The sequence below is a fragment of the Lampetra planeri genome, chromosome 36 (assembly GCF_965212315.1).
Source record: "Lampetra planeri chromosome 36, kcLamPlan1.2.h2, whole genome shotgun sequence".
Classification (NCBI taxonomy): Eukaryota; Metazoa; Chordata; class Hyperoartia; order Petromyzontiformes; family Petromyzontidae; genus Lampetra; species Lampetra planeri.
In genome coordinates, this window is record NC_136142.1 from 5,811,022 (window position 1) to 5,833,653 (window position 22,632).

Sequence of the window (22,632 nt, forward strand, 5' to 3'; positions counted from 1 at the left end):
ATCCGAATGTTTTCGAATGCACCAATACACACAGAACGATTGCCCAATGTTGCCCCGACGGTTCGAACCAGTCCAGCACTGACCCAACGTTGCACGTTGAATGGGACCTCAAAGAACTACCTCTGATGCACACCGCAGCAGGCAGCCCTTTCCACGACTCATTTTTAAATCATTTATATTAAGTTCACTTGCTTGCTTAGGACGGTGCAAATCTTTCGGTCGTTTTTTAACCCACTTCCCGTGATCCAATCGAGCTGACATTTTGCACACAGACTCGTTGTGCGTGACAATTAATGTTCGTGAAAAATATTTTCCAAAATTTTACACTTTTTAGGACAAAAATATTATATTTAATTACCAATTGCTTAATGGTGCAATGCAATCATCTGACCCATAGGTGGCAGCCATCTCAAGCCAGAGGACGAGAGGACTCTAGCCGCCACGCATATAGAGGATTTATAGTGAAAAACTTTTTTTTACGGGTTATACTTGTTACTTTTGCGATCAATTACTCGGGCCCGTGAGGCATAGCATAGCTTCTCCACCCCGCATTACAGTAAGACTTTGAAGTATCCATCAAATAAAAGTCTCTGCATCTCATCACAAGGAGCGGAGTTTAGGGAGTGGCTGAACCAGAAAGCCAAGACCTTCAGGCGAAAAAAGGCATTCACGGTATTTTGCAGAATTATAGAATTCCAGAACTGGATGGATCAAAAAACACCATGAACAAAATAGGAGACCGCTTCACTAAAGCCTTTAGGTAACAGCAGAACTCGAATACTTTTCAGGTGTCTGGAAGACTGCTGCAGGCATGTGATGTGTAGCGCCACAGCAATAGTGAGAGGTTTACTGGATGGTGTTCTGGGTGTGGAAAAGTAAATGTTTCGATTTAAAGCTTTCGTGACTGAAGGGATTCATCTTCTTGGTTCTTTCGGTAAAGTCACGTAGAAGGGAAGTAATAAAATAATAAAAATAAATATAAAACATAATAAAATAATATAATAATAAAATATTTTTTTCTTATGTTTTATTTTTATTATTTTATTACTTCCCTTCTACGTGACTTTACCGAAAGAACCAAGAAGAACAAAAGTGGATGTTTCGATTTAAAGCTTTCGTGACTGAAGGGATTCATCTTCTTGGTTCTTTCGGTTAAAGTCACGCAGAAGGGAAGTAATAAAATAATAAAAATAAATATAAAACATAATATAACAATAAAATATTTTTTTTTATGTTTTATTTTTATTATTTTATTACTTCCCTTCTACGTGACTTTACCGAAAGAACCAAGAAGAACAAAAGTGAATGCTTAACCCCCACAGACCCAGCCGAAATGCAAGCCCCTGGCTAAGTGTTCTGTTTTTGAAAAGCTGGATTTTAATTTTTGGTAAAACAAAAATCGTCAAAAACATTTACAATTAATAAAACCGCCACACTGGCGTCTGCAAGAGAGCAGCAAGGTACAAATGAGTAGTGGGGGAAACGGAGATCCGCTCTCACCAATGCTGGGTTTTGTTTCCCCCGCCAAAGTAAAATAAATATTCCCAGACATTGGAAACGTGAAGGCATGACCAAATAATTTGGCATCAATTCATACCATATTTACAAACAAGATTTAACCAATGAAAATGTATTTACAATGATTTAACATATTTTCAAGGTTGTAATGTTGGACCCAATAAATACACGAGCAAAGCAAAAAGAAAGTACAATTTTTCTTGGCGTTGAAATAACTTATTGCAGACAAAGCAGAATCTTTCAACTGACAGTGTATCAAGACTCCAAAAAGGCAAATAACATCGGGATGAAGTGTTCTTTGGAACAATGAAATTGATGGTGTAAAGGATATATTAAAACAAAACTTGCTTGGAGACATTACTGCCATCAACTTGCGGATGGAAAATATAAGACTGCAAAGAAAATGCAGCTATCAGAGAAGCATGCAAAGCATTGACATACTGCTTGAGATGAGGAAACATTGGCCTGGGAACACACATCAATGACTTAAGGAGTTTGGCAGGACGTCATGAGAAGGGACGATTGCCAATAAACACAGCGGATTGTGGCGGTCAAAGGAGAGATCACCTCAAAATAGGCAACCACCGTGGAGATGGAGCAATGAGATTAGTTCAAGTGCCGCTGTGAGCTGCCCTTACAACATTGCAGGACCGAGAGAGATGGTTACGTGCAGGATGGCCTTCATCCAGCGTAGAAAATTGCCGATGCTGAAAGTTTAAAACCTGCTCTTTTAAAGAACAGATTCGAGTCAAACGGTTTTAACATGCATGATACACTCTAGGGTTGATATTGGTATATACTGTAAATCCATTTCTTTATTAGAATACAGAGATCAAGATTCCACAGATACCATCAGGATAATTCTGACATTGCTTTAAAAATACATCTAAAACATTGTCGAGTGCCCCTGCTAAGTTAAATTGCTGTATGCTGTTGCAGAATGCACCCCATCTCGTCAGATCTCGGAGGCTAAGCAAACAAAGGATAGCGTTTGGATGACCATCGTGCATAAAACATGTGCTGTCCGGCTGCAACAGGGCTACGTTGTGGGCAGCACAGCAAAATTTGTTGTACTGCACAATGCTCAAATATTTACAGCTCCCACCAATTCAGCAACCCACACGGACCAAAGTACGGTCAAAATTGTCACAACCCACGGAGCTTGGAGAGGCCCTCATCCAGCAGTGGAGTGACAAAAAAGGGCTGTACAAATAGGATCTGCACAGCTATTCCCCATTGAGCAAAAATGTATAAATGCATGGCTTGGGCCCTGGATGTAAATATGGACCCGTGGCTTTTCCAGGAACCAACCCAACCATTGGTAAAAGTCACAATATCCTGTGTGAAAGGAGTAGGTGTGTTCAGCCTGTTTTCATGATCCAGCATGCACAGGGCTGGCCTCTCATTGCCATACGCATAACGAAATGCACCGAATCATCGGTCAACATCGATTCTTACGCTCACAATCTCACGATAGGAACTTCATAGTTGTGCGTGCGAGAATAATTTGCAATTTCTGTTACTGTGTACGCACACATCACATACCGACGTCACGACGTTCAGGACAATGCAGCAGACAATACTGTACAAACTAGACGGAACACAAATGAGAAACGATAACAAATGAAGGTGATGAGAATGAGAGAAGAATTGATTCTCGAACAGAATCTAGACCCTGAATCGTGACGATTCATCATATCCCTGGGGTGGGTGGTGAATTGTTGCGTGCCAAGTAACCACCAGTGTATAGAAGGAACATTGGGCCTACAGCTTAACGTGTTTTCTGGTTGTACCAAGCATTGTTCGGCACGTCTGATGTTTTACTTCCAAATGAATTGGAAGTTGTTGTTCCCAACTCGCGGAACAAAAAGTAAGACATGCCGAACAGCACGCAGTATAACACGACAAACGCATCAGAGCCGTAGGGCACAACCGCGTAATTGTACGCAGCAGCACTGGGACCTAGCCAATAAAGTTGCCCAAGGGAGCACCCCCCCCCCCCCTCCAAATTGGCCCTACCTTGGATAAGGCATTCAAAAAAATCAGGCTATTCGTAAGCATTTGCGTGGCAAGATAGCAACTCAAACTACACCGTAAGCTGGCCATTCTAAAAAAAAGTAGCAAATACCTACACACAAGTTTAGCACCAATAACCGGCATCAAAGTTGCGTTTAGAGTAATTAAAATTACACTCGCAACTTAAATCAACAAATCCACTCTTAAGTAGCACCATATACAGTACAGTTGAGGAATGGTGAAATTCAGTCATTACAGGCAACCCAACTACACTAGACTATACTACGAAGAACTCCCCAAAAGTAGTAATGCCTCCTATATATTTTTCTAACTTTATATTTTTATTGAGGCAATATACACAATTTTAGATATTCATGGAAATGTCACATCGTCAGCTGCCCTCCAACACAATTCCAGACCAACACAGGAGCCTGAGAAAATCAGAGACCATAGCAGTCCGAATGGACTCTGTTGCCCCAACCCCGCCCATCCACCGCACATCCCAGATCTGGCACTCAACATTTGTATCTGTTCAGCATACTGAAGGATGGCTGTCATACAAGACACCAATGAATCATTTAACCAGGATGGAATTCTGACCTGGTTTCACATTGGCACAAGCGCTGCAATCGTGACAATAGTTTCTCTTAAAAGAGCGCTATTTAGCTCATGTGGTTTTACTCGAGGGAAATAAACTTCAGATGCTGATGGCAACTATGTTGAAAAAAAGTCTAATGTTTACGACGCTGCCACGAATATCTGAAATATTGCATTGGCGTGGATGTGGGAGGGGGCCATGACATTGAAGAGTAATGGGGCACAAAGAAGCACGGGTTGTGTGCGCAGGAGTGCAACTGGACGTGAGAGTTACGTAGGGCGTGCACGTGCAAGCACAAGGTGGCAGTGAAGAATGGCTGTAGATTCGTGCCGTGTTATCCTGCGAGCGCGCAACAGGTGAAAGTGCGTTGCGACCTAAAATCCCTGCAACTTACAGGCCATAGGTTTACATTTGGAGAAAATAGTGTTCAATAACTACCCAATTACTGCCCTTCATGGTAACTATCGTGTCCATTCAATCATTCAAGTGACAAGCACGCGTTCTTAACCATAGCTGCCCAAAGATAACATTTTGAACAAGCCCATAACACCATATCTCGCAAATCGCCACAAGTGCCGCTTAATCTCGTGTTTTCTCATTCGCACGTAGGTTTTCGCAGCCACTCTTAATCCGAGTGTGGTCCTTCTGGGTTCAGCTACGTGGTCCAGCGAAACTTCCGTCAAACTTTAACCACGCACCTGCTGCGGGCATCTTCAGGAGTTGAACTCCATTTCATCTCAGCTCTGCACTTCAGCTCGTGAAGATGCCTGCAGTAGGCCCCTAGTGGCAAAAGCTTGAGAGAAATGTTCAACACAGCCCAACCCACAAGATGACACTTGTACCCGAAAGTTCTCATTAGCTGCACCGATTTGTGCCACATGCAGTTAGGTAGGCCAAGCGGATCTCACAGAGACAGGGGCCAGACTGCATGTACAACGAGGCCACACTATCATGTGGGCAAGCCACACTTAACTTGGGGAACTCGAGGTACTCCGTCATAGCGATGACATTATTTTAGTTCAATCCTCAATTTAAAACTCAACACAACTGAATATTTTCAACTTCTAATATAGTCGCAAATCCTACAACACTCATCACTTGTTTGGGTTAAAATTGTACCAACAAATGAGACCACCGAATTCGGTGATTCCAAGGTTAAAAATTAGTATACAAGGATTCCTCCATCCTTTCGGTGCGTTTTATGCAACAATTCAAGCAAACGTTGCTGCGGTGTTTTAAAAAGGTCGGTCTTCGGAGCAACTATCCGAGTACCAATGATCCGTGCGAAGAGCTGATGATCATTAAAAAACCATCGGACACTTCATTCAGGCAGCCGTGTGCACCCAGCACTTAAAAAAACCCCATCACGTGATCAATATTTTTCAGACAGGGCGATCCATTGATAGATAACACATGGAGATATATCGGGAGAAAATTTAAACCAGATTTGTATGTGCATCTCCCAGCAATCTCTCCTGACACACCATCATATATATCCCATGTAAAATTCTTACAACATTCAACAACGTGCAAGTAGAGGTCATTCGAAATTACTGGGGTATCGAAAAATGGGTCACCCGCCCTACTTCAGGCTTGACATCATTGTACGGCGGAACACGTCAATTTAAACTTTCAGAAGCAATGTACATGCAAAACACAAGGTACATCGGACGTTTCCGGAATTAACGCAAGCGCATTCCCTTAGACCGATGTGCAATTTCAAAATAAATTAACATAGCTCTCCAATGCGTTTTCATGTTGTAATGCGTGTTCGTTCGGCACGACATCCGATGTTTCACTCGTGCGTACTGGGAGATTATTCAGCAACTGGAAAAACATTGGAAAGCTGTACAAGCGCACACACAACCACGAAAACCCAAGCGGTAGTTTAAGTTCGTTTTGTTGTTGTGATGCCTGTAAACAATGGTAATTTCCTCACATGCTAAAACGTCTACTCGTCGTCAGTAGCTATCAATAAAAATAATAATAAAAGTTGCTCGGTAACATTTCACGTGAACCTGAGGAGGGTTTGAAAGGGGGTAAAAACAATAGCACCCGTAACAGCCCCCCTCTCCAGGAAGGGAGATGCAGCACTACCCCCTCCTCCAATGCGCTCGTCGATGAAGCCAGGGGCCGAGCAGACGGGAGAGCATGGAAATGTTTATGCTGCAGGTGATCGTCGCAGTCTTTCAATCGACAAAACATTTAGAACACGGGCCTCCCCACCCCCCCTCCAATCACCCCACCACCCCTCCTCCACCCTTCCCCACCTCTCTGCGGTGAGTTTGGTCACTACGCAGGCAGCCGCAGCAGTAACCTGGATTAGCGGGAGTCAAACTGGGTTCTGGGGGGTGGCTTGCGGGGCAGGCGGGAGTCCGGGCACGTCCATGCCCTGCCCCTCGAACTGCGGGATTATCCAGCCGCCACCCGGGCAATCGTCCTGCATTTGTTGCGGAGAGTCCATGGAGATGTCCGCTGCGAACGGGGGAAAAAACAAAAAAGCAAGTTGGGACAACAAATATAATCACACATACACATGGATTGTGCAATGCTTGCCTCAAAGCATGTGTCTTCGGAACGATTGTCACTACTAGCCTTTTTCCCGTCCAAGGACGGGTGTATTTCAGTAAATCTTAAACTTGCAAGCGAAAAGCAGACCGCGACGTGATATTCATTGTATCAATTCGTGTGCAATTTGTAAGGTCGCGGTGACAGACTTATTCAATTTAAAGGTTATAATCCCTTGTTCATCATGACATCCCTTTTACTTCGATGTCTCAACAGCGTTACGGAGATCACGTGACGCGATGGTTCTGCCTTTGTAGTGAGGGTTGGAAGTTGACGCTGAGGAGGGGGGAGGTGCCTCGCCCCCCATGTGGAGTGACGTCACCCACTCATGATTATTAATGGAGGGGGGGGGGGGTCCATTTGGAGGCCATCACCTGTTCATGAGTATTAATGAGGTGGGCTGGCTGACGTGGAGTGACGTCACGCGCAGGACAGTAAAAAATAGTAAGGAGGCCGACAGCTGTAGGGGCAAAATACATTTACGTAATTGCATAGAGTCCTTTGTGCCAGGGTTAGTCTCTCCAAGTGTCGGGTAGCCGCTTTGATCAACGTGGCAGATTTTCAATAGGGTAATTCCCTCACAGCAACACCAGTGCGCTTTCAATGTAACCCTCTGCATTGGAGAAGCTGCAGCACGCAGTGTCAATCCACTGCTGGATCAAGGCCGCTCCATACCGTGTTTGGTTCTTGAGGTTTGTTCGACCACACACCTCACCATGCTAGTCAGTGTGGCTTTGTTAATGTGTGAACCTCTTTTGCGCATGCCCTCACATGCACATTTTTAGCCTCGTCAATCCACTGCTGGATCCACACAGGAACAATCCAAATATTACTTCGCTGCTCACATCAGTCATGGCAAGGAATCGGACTCGTGGCTGCCGGGGCTCATAGTGCAGTGCACTAACCACTGTGCCACTGTGCCACTGTTCAATCCCTTGTCTGTGTATAGTTAACATGGCATTATGAAGTGGTGGATCACACGGCTCGCTCCGCTACTAATGGAGCGCGCAAGTGGTACCTGGCTGCAACTGAGCGTAGTTGCAGGACGTGCTCTGTTCCGACTCGTTAGGTGCTCCTCCATAAGCCGCGTCGTATCCTGGGTCGTGCTTCTCCTCCTTGATGGCCATCAACTTGGCATCCTCTGCAAACACACAAGCATAAAATGTTCGTCATCGGGTCCCCATTAGTGAAATGCTACTCAGCTCAGTGAAAGGCAAGCCACATGGCTCATTTACAGATCACCTGGCCTGGGGCAATGCCCCTGTTGAGATCAGAGCCAAACCAAGGAAGTCAGGACCTCTTTTGCATGTACATACATGTACACGTTCAGCCCTTTATCAATCCACTGCTGGATCGACACAGTGCAAGTCGTGAGGGTTATTTAAAGATACGTCACCATGCAGGGCACCGTGGGTTGAAGGCAGAGAGCTTCGACGTATGGTACAGCAATGGATGTTGCTGCACTGCTTTCTGGTACTCTCTTGTTCACACCACTGATGGCAGAAGGGCCTTGAATATAGGGGGAACTAGGCAGCCTCTAGTGCGGGAATACCCGCACTTTACCCCACACCACACGCGCCCTGCTGATCGGATAACCATGGTGTAGGGTTGGGGGGGGGATTTAAGATACTTGCACCATTGTTTCAACTTCTAAGCCAGGAGATTGAACCAGCTACATCTAAATTAAAAGTGTGTTGATCTGAAAAATGGAAGGAACTAAAAAGAGAGAAAGACCCAACAGAGAATGACTTGACTACATAGGCGGTTGGTGCCAGAAAGATATGGACTACTTGAGCATATTGGCACAAGACAGGTGAAAGTGGAAAAATAAATTACGAAATGTGCTATCCGACCATGGATCGTGACGATGACGGTGATGACCTCTGGATTTTAAGTCCAATGTACGAACCATTACACCACGGCAGCAATCCACCCCCTTCTAAAAAGGGTCCTTTTAACAACAATAAATATTCAATACAAATTTTAAAACCACAGCTTCCAGATACTTGTGTCACCCCAGGAAGCCATAGCTGGAGCAGGGCACCACCTTTAGCCTTGTGCAGGTCGAAGGTGTACTCTGTCTCCTGGATCTCTTCATTGGGTGTGACGCCCTTCGTGCTGTTCCTCAGCTCCTTCATCTTGATGTAGAAGTGAACCTTGTCCTGGGCGCGCGGGAACTGGGCACAGCGAGCGCTGGACGAGGGCATCACGTACACGATCTGCCGTCATGACGGAGGAACACACGGACAGATAGACACACGCACGCACGCGGTGGGTTTTACAACGTTCCTCCATGGGCAGATCCCAGGTCTCAGCAGTTGTGTACGTTGCACAGCCCATAAAATAACGATTTTAACTATTTTTAGTACGTTCGGTATTCACAACTTTCTTTTAGCGCAAGGCTCATCTGAAGGTGCAATGATTCACGGACAGGTATAGTCTGCCAGTAAGGGAGGCAATGTTTGCCATGTGGGTTTATCAAAGCCTAGCATGAACTACTTCGGAGCCGAGAAACAGCTCAGAACAGTAACTGTAGCAGCAACATCCGTTTGCCCTCATGTAAATACACTCGTGGCAAAAAAAAAAATGATCGCAAACTCACAATGTCCGTTTCAGGGATCTTGTTTGGTTGCTCACCAAACTGAAAATTTTTTATCTTCTCTCCAAAAACTTCCTTGAAGAAAATTTCAAAAATGCCTGAGGACAACAAAGAATATTTGAGCATTGTGCAGTACAACAAATTTTGCCGTGCTGCCCACAACGTAGCCCTGTTGCAGCCGACAGCACATGTTTTATGCACGGTGGTCATCCAAACGCTATCCTTTGTTTGCTTAGCCTCCGAGATCTGACGAGATGGGGCGCATTCTGCAACAGCATACAGCAATTTAACTTAGCAGGGGCACTCTTCGACAATGTTTTAGATGTATTTTTAAAGCAATGTCAGAATTATCCTGATGGTATCTGTGGAATTTTGATCTCTGTATTCTAATAAAGAAATGGATTTACAGTATATACCAATATCAACCCTAGAATGTATCATGTAAAAAAATAACTTCACTCGTACAACACAACTCATTTTTTGGTGATGAAGGGTCACTTCTGCAAATGAATCCTGGTCTCTTGGAGTTGCCACCTGGTTAAACAAAATAAACATGAGTCACACGAGCGTGTTTTTTTTTTACACCGGTGCAGTTTCGGACGCTTACATTTCCCGTTGAAGACTGCGATAGTCGGCTTGAACTTTTGCAACTTCTGCAAAAGAATCTTCCCTCCTTCCCTGATCTCCTTACTGAAATCAAAACACGCACACACATACACACACAGGGACACATTTTCTATAAAGAAGTAGATACACACAAATATCCCCATATAGTATAGTTTACATTGCTTGTTAGATAATGTGATGTTTGGGAGACCAATGAAGGTCTACACAGCACACACGAGAGTAGTGTTGTGGCCAGAACAGCGTACAGTTGCTTGTCTTCATTCGAGTAAAACAGTAAATTTAAAACCCAGGGGGGGGGGCAAGCTGCAAGATCCACCACTGAAATTCCTGGTCTTCAGACGTCACAGCAAACACGTGCATGTGTAAAGTCACGTAGAATGTAAATAATAAAATAATAAAAATAAAACATAATAATATGCAGTGCATATCTAGTAAACAGCATCAGTTTCTGCTATTCGACACAAGGCTGCCTACCATGCGTAACATTCGATTATAATCGATACAATGCAACACAGATTGTCTTCAGTCCGGTGAGCTATGGCGGGTGACAGTTCACTGGCATTGTGGGAAGCGTATACTACCACTTGGCCTGTGCTGCAAAACCAAGGGCCCTGTTGCTTCCCTAATTACTATGGCACGTCACAAAACGCTCACCTCCCATTGGCCGGAGAGGCGGCTTTCGATGTTGTACTGGTACACGTGGACCGTTTCACAGACCCAGTGACCATACGTGCAATTTTTTTCTCTCTCAATGTCAGCAACAGATTGTGCCATAGGCATCACGTCACGAGAAAAAAATAACCATTCAGATCTCTCTGTGTTGGAGAATGACCCGCTGAAGCGAATATCAATCGCAGAGCTAGGGCAACAGAGCCTCGTGTACCTCTTGAGATCTTTGCTGCCTGGAGTGGTCCGCTCCACCATGTTGGTGAATCCAATGCCATATTTTTCTGGCAGCGACTTGTCATCGAGATGGTTGAGAAGCTGGTCTGTGAGTCCAGACAGGAATAGGCACTTCCCTAGAAAGAAAGACAGGATATGGTAAATTAGGTCGACAACAAACTTGAGAACATCTTGTGGAGAAACAGCAGATGCTCAAGCAAATAGGTAGACACTAGGGATGAGTTTTTCTATGTTAGTATGCCGATTATATTAGGGGAGTTTACGTAACCCATAGATTCCAGAGTTAAGTTAAAACAGAGCATAACTTCTCTGAAGCCGAGCAGAGTTGAGCCCAGTTTGTACTTGGATGGGAATCTAGCAGGGAATATCAGGTACTGCAGGCTTGGGCTGCAAGGTGGGTTAAATAAAACTGCGGATCTCCAAATATCACTCACACTTGGGATTTCTGGGTGCTCCCATTTCCTCCCACAAGCCAAACACTCATTCAGTTCATTGTCCAAATATCTCAGGGCACTCCTGTGATTCAAGACTCAGTTAGGCTTTTATGGATACATTACAAGGGCATTTATATTTTACCAAAGCTAGAAATACATATTTTCGGTCATTTACAACCAGTGGCGGCTCCTGCAAAATCTCTCAGGGGGGGGCAAATGTCTGGATGATTGATAAGGATAAGGTCCACCCATGCAATGGATAAATTAACAGCTTAAGCATGTAAAGGCAACTTCACTTCGTTAATATTAATGAAAAATAAAGTGACTCTTACAATACATCTTGTTTGTTTCTATACTCACTATTAAAACAAACCACTCAAGTTTCTTTTATTAAAGATTCCACTAGGTGGCGACAAATTATATTGTTGGATGAAACGTGCTTACGTATGATGACGTAAGCACGTTAGGGCGAGCCCTCCCGGAAGCCATAGAGAATGCATTGCAGTGCCCCCGTTCGAAAAAAGACATCTTTGAATGTAAGTCTATGGGACCACTCGGGGCGATTCTCAGCTGGAGGGAAATCGCCCAAAAAGAGGCAGTACTCCACAGAACGTAGCATGACGCTGATTGGACTATATCCAGAGGCACAGTGACGGCTAGCGTGACTCTGTGGTTGAATGACATTGGTGGTGCGTCGCCCAATCGCCCTAATGAAGAAACCGCCCCTGTTTACAACAATTCACGAAAAATGAGCTTAACAACAAAAGATATTGTCAAGTCGTTTTGTTGCTGGCGTTGTGAATGGTGGGTCCTTACAGAAATGGTTTCCTGGTCCAGGGTAGTGATGCCCCTTATAGGCTGCCATCAGGCCAGGGTTGATGCCAATCTACAGAGAAAAGCAGCAGCCATCATCATTGTATTCATCCATAACACACAGGGATCATGTATGCTATCACGTATGCAAACCTTCCTGCTACCTCCCTATTTTTGTAATAGTGAATTTTCAATAAAAATGTTTTGACATTTTTGCATAATCTAACCAATTTTTTAAGTGCCACAAAATCATCTATTGAATTAACAATCAGTTTCCCCACATCTACCATGCATCCGTGTCCCCGGATACCTCTTCACTGCCACATCTGAGCTGAGACGGCATGGCTATTTGGCGGGGCCGAGCCGTGACACAACCGTGGCACACTGGCAAAAATGCATCCGGCTTGGAGCAAAGCAGGGCCCAGACCAGGGTGAGACTTAATGACTCGTACAATTAGTGTGACAACAGCAGCCAGTACATCGAGGACACATCACCCACACGTGTCTCAACTTATGTCAGCAGCACAAGCTTGGCTTCCGCATTGGAAAAAAGACATGGCACATCCTTAAATTTCGATTTCAAGCTTTCGTGACTGCAGGGATTCATCTTCTTGGTTCTTTCGGTAAAGTCACGTAGAAGGGAAATAATAAAATAAAATAATTCTCACGACATTTCGGCCACAACGCAAGCAGCCGTCCTGAGGTGAAGAACAGGTCTGTCTGAAAGACAGTGTCTGAAAGACAGTCTGACAGACCTGCTCTTCACCTGAGGACGGCTGCTTGCGTTGTGGCCGAAACGTCGTGAGAATTATTTTATTATGTTTTAGTTTTATTATATTATTATTTCCCTTCTACGTGACTTTACCGAAAGAACCAAGAAGATGGCACATCCTGTCCACCCAGGGCCTAACTTGACATGGCCGCGGCATGGCTACAATGTGCCAGTTGAAAAAAGTGTTGTAAAATAACGATGTAATGCTTTGCCACATTTAACCTTCAATGGCCGAAAAGGGTGGTGGGTGGCGAGCGCTCACTACGATTGTTGTGAAGCACAAGGAAGTGAACTTGTGGGAATTCTCACAATGACAATGTCGAGGTTGAAGGTGAGGATGTCTGGCAGAGTCTTCAGCAGTAGCTCCGCCTCCGAGACACCGTTGAATCGATCCACCTTCCGCTTCACCTTCTGAAACGTGTCCGTAATCTTCTCCTGCTTGCCGCTGCCAGGTTTCCTCCCAGGCCGTCCCTTCTCCTTGGGGGGCTTAGGCTCCTTGGGGGGCTTGGGCTCCTTGGGGGGCTTAGGCTCCTTGGGGGGCTTGGGCTCCTTGGGGGGCTTCGGTGCTTTGGGCTCCTTGGGTGGCTTTGGGGGTTTAGGTTCCTTTGGTGCCTTCGGAGGCTTTGGTGCTTTTGGTTCTTTTGGAGCCGCCCTCTTGCGTCCTCTGCCAACTGACACCAAAAACAACATCATAATCATCGGCTAAAGAAAGGAACACCCGCGAGGGGACGTCCATGATGAATTATCATCAGCAGGTGGCATTAACATTAAATTGGGGAACACCGATGTTAGATCATGAATTACCTTCATCCATGACAAATCCACTGCTAGATGAAGGCCTCACCAAACCGTCAACAATTATCCCATTCCTAAGATGCAAAAAATGCAACAAGCAGCTGTATAAACTAATTTCACCACTCCCATCTCTGCAGTAGATGAGACGGTGTTGTTGACTGCTAATAAAGTATCAGAATGGATCTGAACTTGCATCTGCGATCCCCTGCAATGTTGGAAAAAGGTCACAAATTGGTTGGTCCATGTGTAAGCTAATCCATGGATCATAATCACCACCAGCAATGATCCATCACCTGGTTATAATATTATTGCATGAAATGCCAATAATGAAATCACAGTGAATGAACCTAATTTTGTCAGATACAGGAAGATGAACAGTGTGGTAGGAGTGAGTCAAGCACAAAACCGGTGTTTGTAGGCTGCTGCAGGGCTGCAGGGCAAGTCGTGCAACAAAATTTATTCTTGTACTGGACTATGCTCCATTTAGGCTCTGCGCTCTCACCTACCTACCTACCCTGTCCAGCGTGGCGAAGCAAGATCAACCCCCACGACCTGCACTGCATGGGGAAGGGCCCCGATTGAGATAAAGGGCTGTTAAGCACATGCATGTTATGAATCAAAACTGTACCCGTTATCGTCTCATCAAGCGCCCTCTTAGGTCCAAGTCACATGGCAAGCCTCACCAGGAACGGGGTTGGCCGGCTCTGGAAGAGTGCCTTCGGCTTGTGGCCGCCCCGCAAAGTCCGGACAATGCGCCGGTTGCGCGTTCTGTAGTTGCGTGTAAGCCGGTTCGTGTGCTGGTTGGTCTGCTCCGTGCGGAGACTCCGGCGAGTGCTGGCCGCTCCACACGAGGGAGCCAGCGGCGTGATGGCTCATGCCGGCCGCCAGCAGTCGTTGGTACTGCATCTGCAACACCTGCGGGTCCGCTGCGTTTAGCCTGTGGGAGCAGTAGAAAATGCAAGAGCAAAGCGTGCTTATTACCGCGTGGGTGTTCGCATTTGTGCCACGCGTCACTCCAATGCGGTTTTTGGGTTGTGCCTTGCGATTAATTGGCATGTGTCCAACGTTTCGCTCCACCTGCTGGGAGCTTGTTGAGGAACAGAGATTATTGTTTCTGACTGAAGCTCCCTGCACGTGGCATGAAGCAGTGGACATGCCACATACACGGCACAACGCGAAAACAGAGAAAATGTGCAGTTTCGTTTTTAATCAGTGTAAATTACCTGCCAAGATTCGGATTGGAAACAGGGACACCCGACTAAAGAAATGGTGCAAAAACTGAAAGCACAAATAAGCATGGAGAGGCAAACTCTCGGAATTACACTGAAACAAATGGATTAGTGAACGTATGCGTATCGACAGATAAGAAAAGCAGGCGGACTTGGGCAGGGAACAATCGTTAAGGGATGGCCAGCAGCCGAGACCAACGATAGTGGCAGCTAAAGGAGAGAACGCGATTAAGGAGACGTGCACAGAAGTTAGGATTAAGTGGTTTGTTAAATGTAAAAGTCACCACTTTGTAATTTTGATTCGTATGGCAATAAGTGCATGGCTTCATCGATGGTCGAGTCCACTTATGTTTGGAATATGCAGTGTTTTCTCCATGTAGGACGTCCATCATACATACACGAACAAAAAAATACTGTCCTGTCAATCTACTGCTAGAGAAAGGCCTCCCCATACCAATTTTTGTAATGGGGTTTGACCATATTTCACACTGGTCATTGTGGGGTGGGAAGGGAGCATAGGATCAGTTCAAATATCACTCATTGCTGAGGTTAGCCATGGCTGGGAATCAAACTTAAATCGGCAGGCTCAGTGCGGTAAACTATCCCCTACACTGCCTCCATCATGCTGTTTACTTCAATTTGGCTTCTAGTCTAGGATCCAACCACTGACACCACATGCTTAGTAATTGGATGCAATATCTTTGGATGTGTCCAAGGCATTAATTTTAATGAGGAAGAATATAATTTGTGGCATACCGGCACACATCACGAATATTAATGCTGAATGGGGCTCTGGTTGCTCAGGATGCAAAGGATTCACGTAATGCATGGCGATTAATACGAATTGCCACCATTCAAGGGTCGTAATTTGAAAATCAACAATTTTCATCCAATTTACAGCATCTCATTTGTATGGTTAGTCTTGTATGTTGTGCATCTTGTTTGCTCCATCTCGGTCATTCTATGACCTAATATTGCGCCAAATGTACATGTCAATTACTTATACATGAATGCCCTTCTGAGTCTCAAGGCTCTTTGATGCTGCTCCAAGCGGGTGGTTGACCAATTCAATTAAACGAGTTAGATTTTAGTTCTCCGCTATCTTCATTAAAATGAAATTCTCTACTTAATTCGTATGTGGCTGTACGAGTCAAATGCAATTAATGAGTCACGTCTAAAGATAAAATAATAAATTAAATGAAATAATAGAATACGACGTTTCGATTGCAACACAAGCAATCATCATCAGGTATAATGAAATAGCGACATAAAATCTAACCAGAAAACTATAGACAGACATATCTGGTTAGATTTTATGTCGCTATTTCATTATACCTGATGATGATTGCTTGTGTTGCAATCGAAACGTCGTATTCTATTATTTCATTTAATTTATTATTTTATCTTTAGACGCGACTTAACCGAAAGAACCAAATAATAATTCCTGCAGTCACGAAAGTTCTAAAATTAAGATTGCAATTAATGAGGCTGCATGTGGGAGGAAGCCAGAGAAAACCCACCATGCAAGCGAGGAGGGGAGTGGGGTAGAGAGACACTCAAGCAACAACATTTCCTAGAATCCTCGTTGCTGTACTCCCCCCACAACACCTGGTAAGTCCTGGCGGTCACCCAATCCAAGGACTAACCAGACTCATCACTGCTCAGGTTGCTAGATGCAACAAACAAGATCGGGGGACATTGAAGGTAATTTTCTTGAAGGCATATTACTTAAAGTAACGTTTATATGTGTAGAAATCTTCAATAATTGTTTCTCATGGAACAATTCTATTTATCTTCTTGGTTCTTTCGGTAAAGTCACGTAGAAGGGAATACAATAATAAAAATAAAACATAATAAAATAATTCTCACGACGTCAGACGCTGTCTCCCCGACAGACCTGGTCTTCACCTGAGGACGGCCGCTTGCGTTGTGGCCGAAATGTCGTGAGAATTATTTTATTATGTTTTATTTTTATTATTTTATTATTCCCATTCTACGTGACTTTACCGAAAGAACCAAGAAGATGAATCCCTGCAGTCACGAAAGCTTTAAATCGAAATTCTATGCATGTATCTCGAGTGTAAGCATCGATTTTAGTCAATGAATGGATCGGCATCATGCCCCGCCCCCGAGGGTTACATAAAGGCAGACGCTCTCATCAATATTAATTAGCTCAGGGGGCAGTGGGGGGGCAGGAGATGGCGGGGGCATTCAGAAGTCATGTTTGTCACATGCAGAGCCATCTGGCACCTACCCCTGCTCTCTTCAAATGCGCCCATGGCTTCTACACGTAAATGGAATATAATTACGAGGAATGCAACGATTCCTTAACCGAAATAAAAGTCTTACACTCGCGATCATTGTCGTCAAGAGCAATGAGGGCCTCCCCAACCCGAATTGTCACGATTCAAAGTTGCGTTTCACAACAATCGCCAAGTTAGCACTTCGGTGAATGGTAGCGCCAGAAAGACTCGAACCCATTACAATTCCTACAAAGTACAAATTAAAAAAAAGTGGCAATTTAAACGTAACCACACTGGTTCGGTACAACCGGAATGAAACCCTTTAAACTACAGCACTTCCTTCAGATGAGTTAAAATTGGCAAGTATTTGTAAAATAGTTTAACCTAGTTTTCAATGGTCAAATTGGTTAAACCAAGTCGGTTCATTTCTCCGCCACATGGATTGGGTCGTTAGGTATAAACGCTGCGCAGTAAATTTCCACATCAAAGAATAAAACGTGGTGTGAGTGGCGACTAATCTCCGACGGAGTGGTACGAGTAATATAATGATGAATAAGCTCACGAGCCATTTCACTTCCACTTAAACTGAAAATAAAAGTCGTGTGAACCGGAGAGAAATGTCCACCCGCATTTATTTTAAGCAGGCAAACCTCGCTCAAATGTTACTTATATGGTCCAGCTCTCGCTGCCATCAGAATGTAATTTTAATCCGAGTTCATGCTGCTGCAATGGTAGTGAACTAGACTTTACTAAGCCAGATAAACCACTTGGTTTGACTAAACAAGTTCAACAGCCAAAGTTGGGAGTCATTTCCAATTCCAATTGTGTAGTTGATAATTACAATGTAATGGGTAATCTCAGCTAACAACGCTACTGTCATTATAATTCGTAATCACAATGTAATTGTAATCCCAGCTGAAAAAAATCTGCCATACTTGTTCAGAGTGAACAGAGGCTGGGTTTTGCCTCACCAAGCCAGTTCAGCTACGTGGTTTCTACTAAACCAGTTTAACGGCCAGAACTATTATAATTTACAATTATAAATTCGTAATTGGCCATTGCAATGTAAAGAGCAATCCCAGCTAACAAACGCTGCCGCAATTGTTACTACGCACCCCATGTATCCAGTCCAACCAAGTTGAGTCTCTTGCTTCCACTAAAACCAGTTCAATATCCGAACGTTTGGGAGGACGTAATTGACAATGGCCAGTGTAATTCGTAATCACAATATAATCTTAATTGTGATTAGCACGTTCTCCCCCGTGGTCGCATGGATTTTTGCTCCGGGTCCTCCTACTTCCCTCCTCCCTCCAAATTTAAAATCAACATTCGGCTGCTATAATAAAAACAATTTACGTGATGATGATAATAAAGCCATCTCCGTTTTCAAAAGGGACCTGCGATTACCAGGTCGCTTCTGAAAAAGAGCTACGTAGCTCAGGTGGGGGGTGTTGGGGGACCTTACCTGGTAAAATAAAAAAACAGGACCATTGGAACCTCATACTCTTAGGTTTTTTCGGTAAAGTCACGTAGGTAAAATTTTTTAATTAATAATATTAATAAAAAAAGTGTGCCGTTCCTGGCCCTACCCCCCTCAACCATTATATATACGGGTAGTATTTCTTGTGATCTCTCATTTACTTGATACAGCTGTCGTGACTGTGACGGTTCCACCTGCCGACGGAGGCTTGTGTTGCTTCCGAAACGTCGTGAATTTTTTTATTTGTTTTATTTGACTTTTATTAATTTTCATTTTTTACCTACGTGACTTTACCGAAAAAACCTAAGAATATGAATCCTTGCAGTCACGAAAGCTTCAAATCTAGCATTGGAACCTCATTTGCCAGTAAAAAAATATAATTGTTTTTTTACCCTTCTATCTGGCAACAAAACCGACACCTTTTTTCAAGGAGTCATGTTTGCATAGACCACAATACTTGCAGCCATAATGCCAGATAGAAGGGTAAAAAAAACAATTATCAAAACCACAGGAGTTTTAGTTAAAGTTTATAATGGCCATGATCGGAGGGCCCTTCCAGCTGCCTTTGGCATGGCCAGTCAGGGCCCACATGGCACGCGTGACGTCACTAACGGTCGTGGATTTAAACGACAATGGGGGGGGAGGGGCGACAATGGATGGCCCAACCACCACGTGCTGTGTCCATTTAAAAACTACTACAAAGCGTTCTCGGTTAGACGCAGAAGCTAAATTATTGTTAACAGAGCACTCCGACCCCCCTCTCAAGACCCTGTCAGGAAGCCACGTCCATTTGCCCCGGTGTTGTCCTGAAACTGTGGTGCTGTGTGATATATTGAGGGTTAAACTGTGTTTTTTTGGTTGTTGCTATTTCACGTTTTTAAACTCACACTGGACTACTGTATTAAAAAAGGACATTCTCCCTCAACCATTCCTCACTTTGCATTACATTTGTTAACGATCATCTCAGGGGAGGTAAATAGAGCACTACTTTAAGAGTACTGTACTAAACTTAGTAAAACAGTGACGGCACCAAAACGTCAATCTTCAGGGCGGTATAACATTGATAGTGCTTTTTTACTTTTGATCAGAATACAGTATATTAGTATGTAATACATTATCAAGGGAGGCCAATCAAATAAGTAGCACAACGCGAGAATTTAAATGCAGAAAGAACCAGGAATATAATTTAAATGCAGTTTAAGTATCAACGTCATCTTAAGGGTTCGATAAATTAACTATTACACCTATTTCCAATAGTTAAAAAATACAGTAACGCAACCTATCTATATTAAAACAAAACATTGCTATAAAACAAAAAATAACCCATTTCGTTGCTCAAAAATCGTCGGCCCAATGGATGGACCGGCTCCCGTCACGTTAACGTGGAATTAACCAACCATCGGCTTGGCATCGAAATAATTAGGCAGCTCTGCTGCTCCGTTCTTGGCAGTCCAGCAACACACGTGTTGTTGTACAGTACTTTCTATCCTGCCACGTGTCAATGCCTCACAGCCATCAACCCACACGAACCAGACCGGTGAAGTATGGTCGAATTAAAACAATCTAGCAATGGCTTGACAAAAGTGGCTTCTACGTGTACAAATACACGAACATATATATGCAGTGCTAATCATAAACATTGACAAGCGCGATGAAGTATGGTTCATACAAACACAACGATACACGTGGGGGAGAGGCCATCATCCAGCAGTGGATTAACCCAAGTGGCTGTACGCGCTCAACCAAATGTACCACCAACTCGTCGTTGTTGTTGCGGCCAACACATGCACATCCAATACAAACCACACGAACGCCGCCATCTCTCACCAGCCAAAGGCAGGGGCCTCGTTACCCGCAGGCAACACAGCGTCCATTGCCGCAGAGTTCAGTAGAAGAAGCAGCAGCAGCAGCAGGCGAAGAGGACACGGGGTGAGAGAGTCGAGCAGAAACCCCGGCAAGCATTCAATAGCGAGCTGAAGAGGGGGGGGGGCACTGTTCGTCTATGTAGGCCCCAAAGCGATGAGCCAACACACAAGCGGTAGCAGCGAAAATTTAAGCAAGGCACCGGTGGGCCAAGTACACTGCCCGCCGACCGCTGGAGTGGTTGTTGCAGCAAGACTGTGTAGCGCTTAGGAGAGATACCCACACACGTACGCGCGGACGGAGCCTTGTACCCTTTGTGTCAGAGGAGGGATACGAATACAATTCTGGTCGCAAAGGCCCAGGGACTTGCTCCAACAAAAGAACGGACGATGCCGGCAAAAATTGTGGACACGCCTTCGTTACCGCCCCCTTCCCCCAAGTAGACCCGCCCCCTTTCCAGACGACCCCGCCCCCTTTCCAGATGACTCCGCCCCCTTTCCCCAAGTAGCTCCGCCCCCTTTCCAGTAGCCCAGCCCCCGACGGGACAAGCACGCGCCTTTCAACCAATGGGCGTTGGGCACATTGCAAGAGAAAGGGGGGGGGGTCTGATAAGGGCAACTCCCCCCACCCCTCAACTTCGCAGTGGAGGGGGAGGGGCGAACGATGGTGACGTCATCACCGCCTTCCAAACAGACGGACTCCACCATTTTGGAAGGCGATGCTTTTGAGAGGACATGACGTCACGTCGATGTGTAAAACTCAGCGCCATCTTGCATGGGGCGTGGGGGTTGATTGACAGTTTTGGTTTAAATCGTGAAAACTCAAAGAGATTAGTCGCCAATTGCATAAAAAAACACATCTTAAGTGAACATACCCATACCGTGTCAACTCATACGGTTTGAACCGTATTCTTGTACAGGGAAATTGATTTTTCAGGTCCAAACGGTGCATAGTCGTTTCATTACGGGCACAAAAAACATAATTTTGTGTACTCTTAGGTTTTTTCGGTAAAGTCACGTAATAATAATAAAATAAATGAAAATCACTAAATTTAATTTAGTTAATGATAATAAATGAAAATAACTAAATTTAATTTAATGTAGTTAATAATAAATGAAAAATAACTTAATTTAATGTAGTTAATAATAATAAATGAAAAATAACTTAATTTAATTTAGTTAATAATAATAAATGAAAATAACTACATTTAATTTAATTTAGTTATATTCATTTATTTTTATTTTATTATTATTATTTTACCTACGTGACTTTACCGAAAAAACCTAAGAGTATGAATCCTTGCAGTCACGAAAGATTCAAATCTATAAATAATTTTGTGTCTGTGTTTCTCCCTAGTGATGGGAATTTGTAGAATTAACGTTGAGATGTATAAAGGTCACGGGGTGACCAATAAGGTCTGAATTGGTCTGTAATAAGGTATGCATATCTCTTAACACTGATTTAAATTCATAATCAACGTTTTTGGGTTGAATCGCGTTATTTATAAATGTGTCGTAACCCTCCACCACCCGACACGGCCAATCAGCAAAAAAGTGTCACGTTGACAAAAGACAAAATAGTTCACTGCTTTAGCTCACCGGTGTGTTGAAGCGTGAAACCACAACATTTACAATTTTTGAGTTGTACGACGTTTCGCTGGTAATTGCATCCAGCGAATTGCCCGATGATGCACGCCACTGATGTTAGTCGTGGCCCGGAATCGATTATCTTAAAGTGCAGTAGACTGATCACCGCGCCACCGCTCCGATTTAATAAATACCAGATTAAAAAAAACATGCCATAACATGAGTACAATTCTAACAATATAATATGACACGTATAATACATGTGAAACTATGATAGGAGAAACACGTGGATCAGAGAATATACATAAGGGAGAGAGGCAAACACTGGTAGGGACCTCCTGGTTACACCAGCCCACAGGGGATTATTGTGTCCGTCGTGCAGGGGGGGGCTGGGTAGGGAGGGAAGAACTGGTGGGGATGGGACGGTGGGGAGGGACTGGGTAGGGAGGGAGGGGCTGGGTGGTGGGTGGGAGGGTTGGGGCAGGGTGGGGAGGGGAGGGTGGGGAGGGGCCTGGTGGGGTGGGGCTGGGTGGGGAGGGGAGGGTGGGAAGGGGCTGGGTGGGGAGGGTGGGGCTGGGTGGAGGGTGG

The 22,632-nt window shown here is 44.4% G+C and overlaps 1 protein-coding gene across 4 annotated transcripts; it reads right to left on the reverse strand.

The window, feature by feature from the left end:
* Positions 1-2,313: 2,313 nt before the first annotated feature.
* LOC144730726 (G/T mismatch-specific thymine DNA glycosylase-like) lies at positions 2,314-20,888 on the reverse strand. 4 transcript variants are annotated; one of them, XM_078611441.1, is made up of 10 exons: positions 20,770-20,888; positions 14,327-14,580; positions 13,158-13,519; positions 12,080-12,149; positions 10,810-10,945; positions 9,907-9,989; positions 9,303-9,397; positions 8,748-8,919; positions 7,719-7,841; positions 2,314-6,607 (listed from the first exon to the last, which is right to left on the reverse strand). In XM_078611441.1, the coding sequence occupies exons 2-10, from the start codon at positions 14,547-14,549 to the stop codon at positions 6,465-6,467; spliced, it is 1,407 nt and encodes a 468-aa protein (XP_078467567.1). In that variant the 5' UTR covers positions 14,550-14,580; positions 20,770-20,888; the 3' UTR covers positions 2,314-6,464. The 4 variants fall into 4 exon arrangements, with proteins under 4 accessions (XP_078467567.1, XP_078467565.1, XP_078467564.1 ...); XM_078611439.1 differs by having other exon boundaries at positions 20,750-20,866; XM_078611438.1 differs by having other exon boundaries at positions 20,742-20,866.
* Between the last annotated feature and the right edge of the window lie 1,744 nt (positions 20,889-22,632).

Excerpts from the sequence above, each read along its gene's own strand:
- LOC144730726 (XM_078611437.1), bottom strand. The coding sequence starts at position 20,469 with ATGGACGCTGTGTTGCCTGCGGGTAACGAGGCCCCTGCCTTTGGCTG. Across the intron at positions 9,398-9,906 it reads CGCAGTCTTCAACGGGAAAT|GCATTTTTGAAATTTTCTTC; the intron begins GTAAGCGTCCGA and ends TGTTGTCCTCAG. Across the intron at positions 6,608-7,718 it reads CTACGCTCAGTTGCAGCCAG|CGGACATCTCCATGGACTCT; the intron begins GTACCACTTGCG and ends CCCCGTTCGCAG.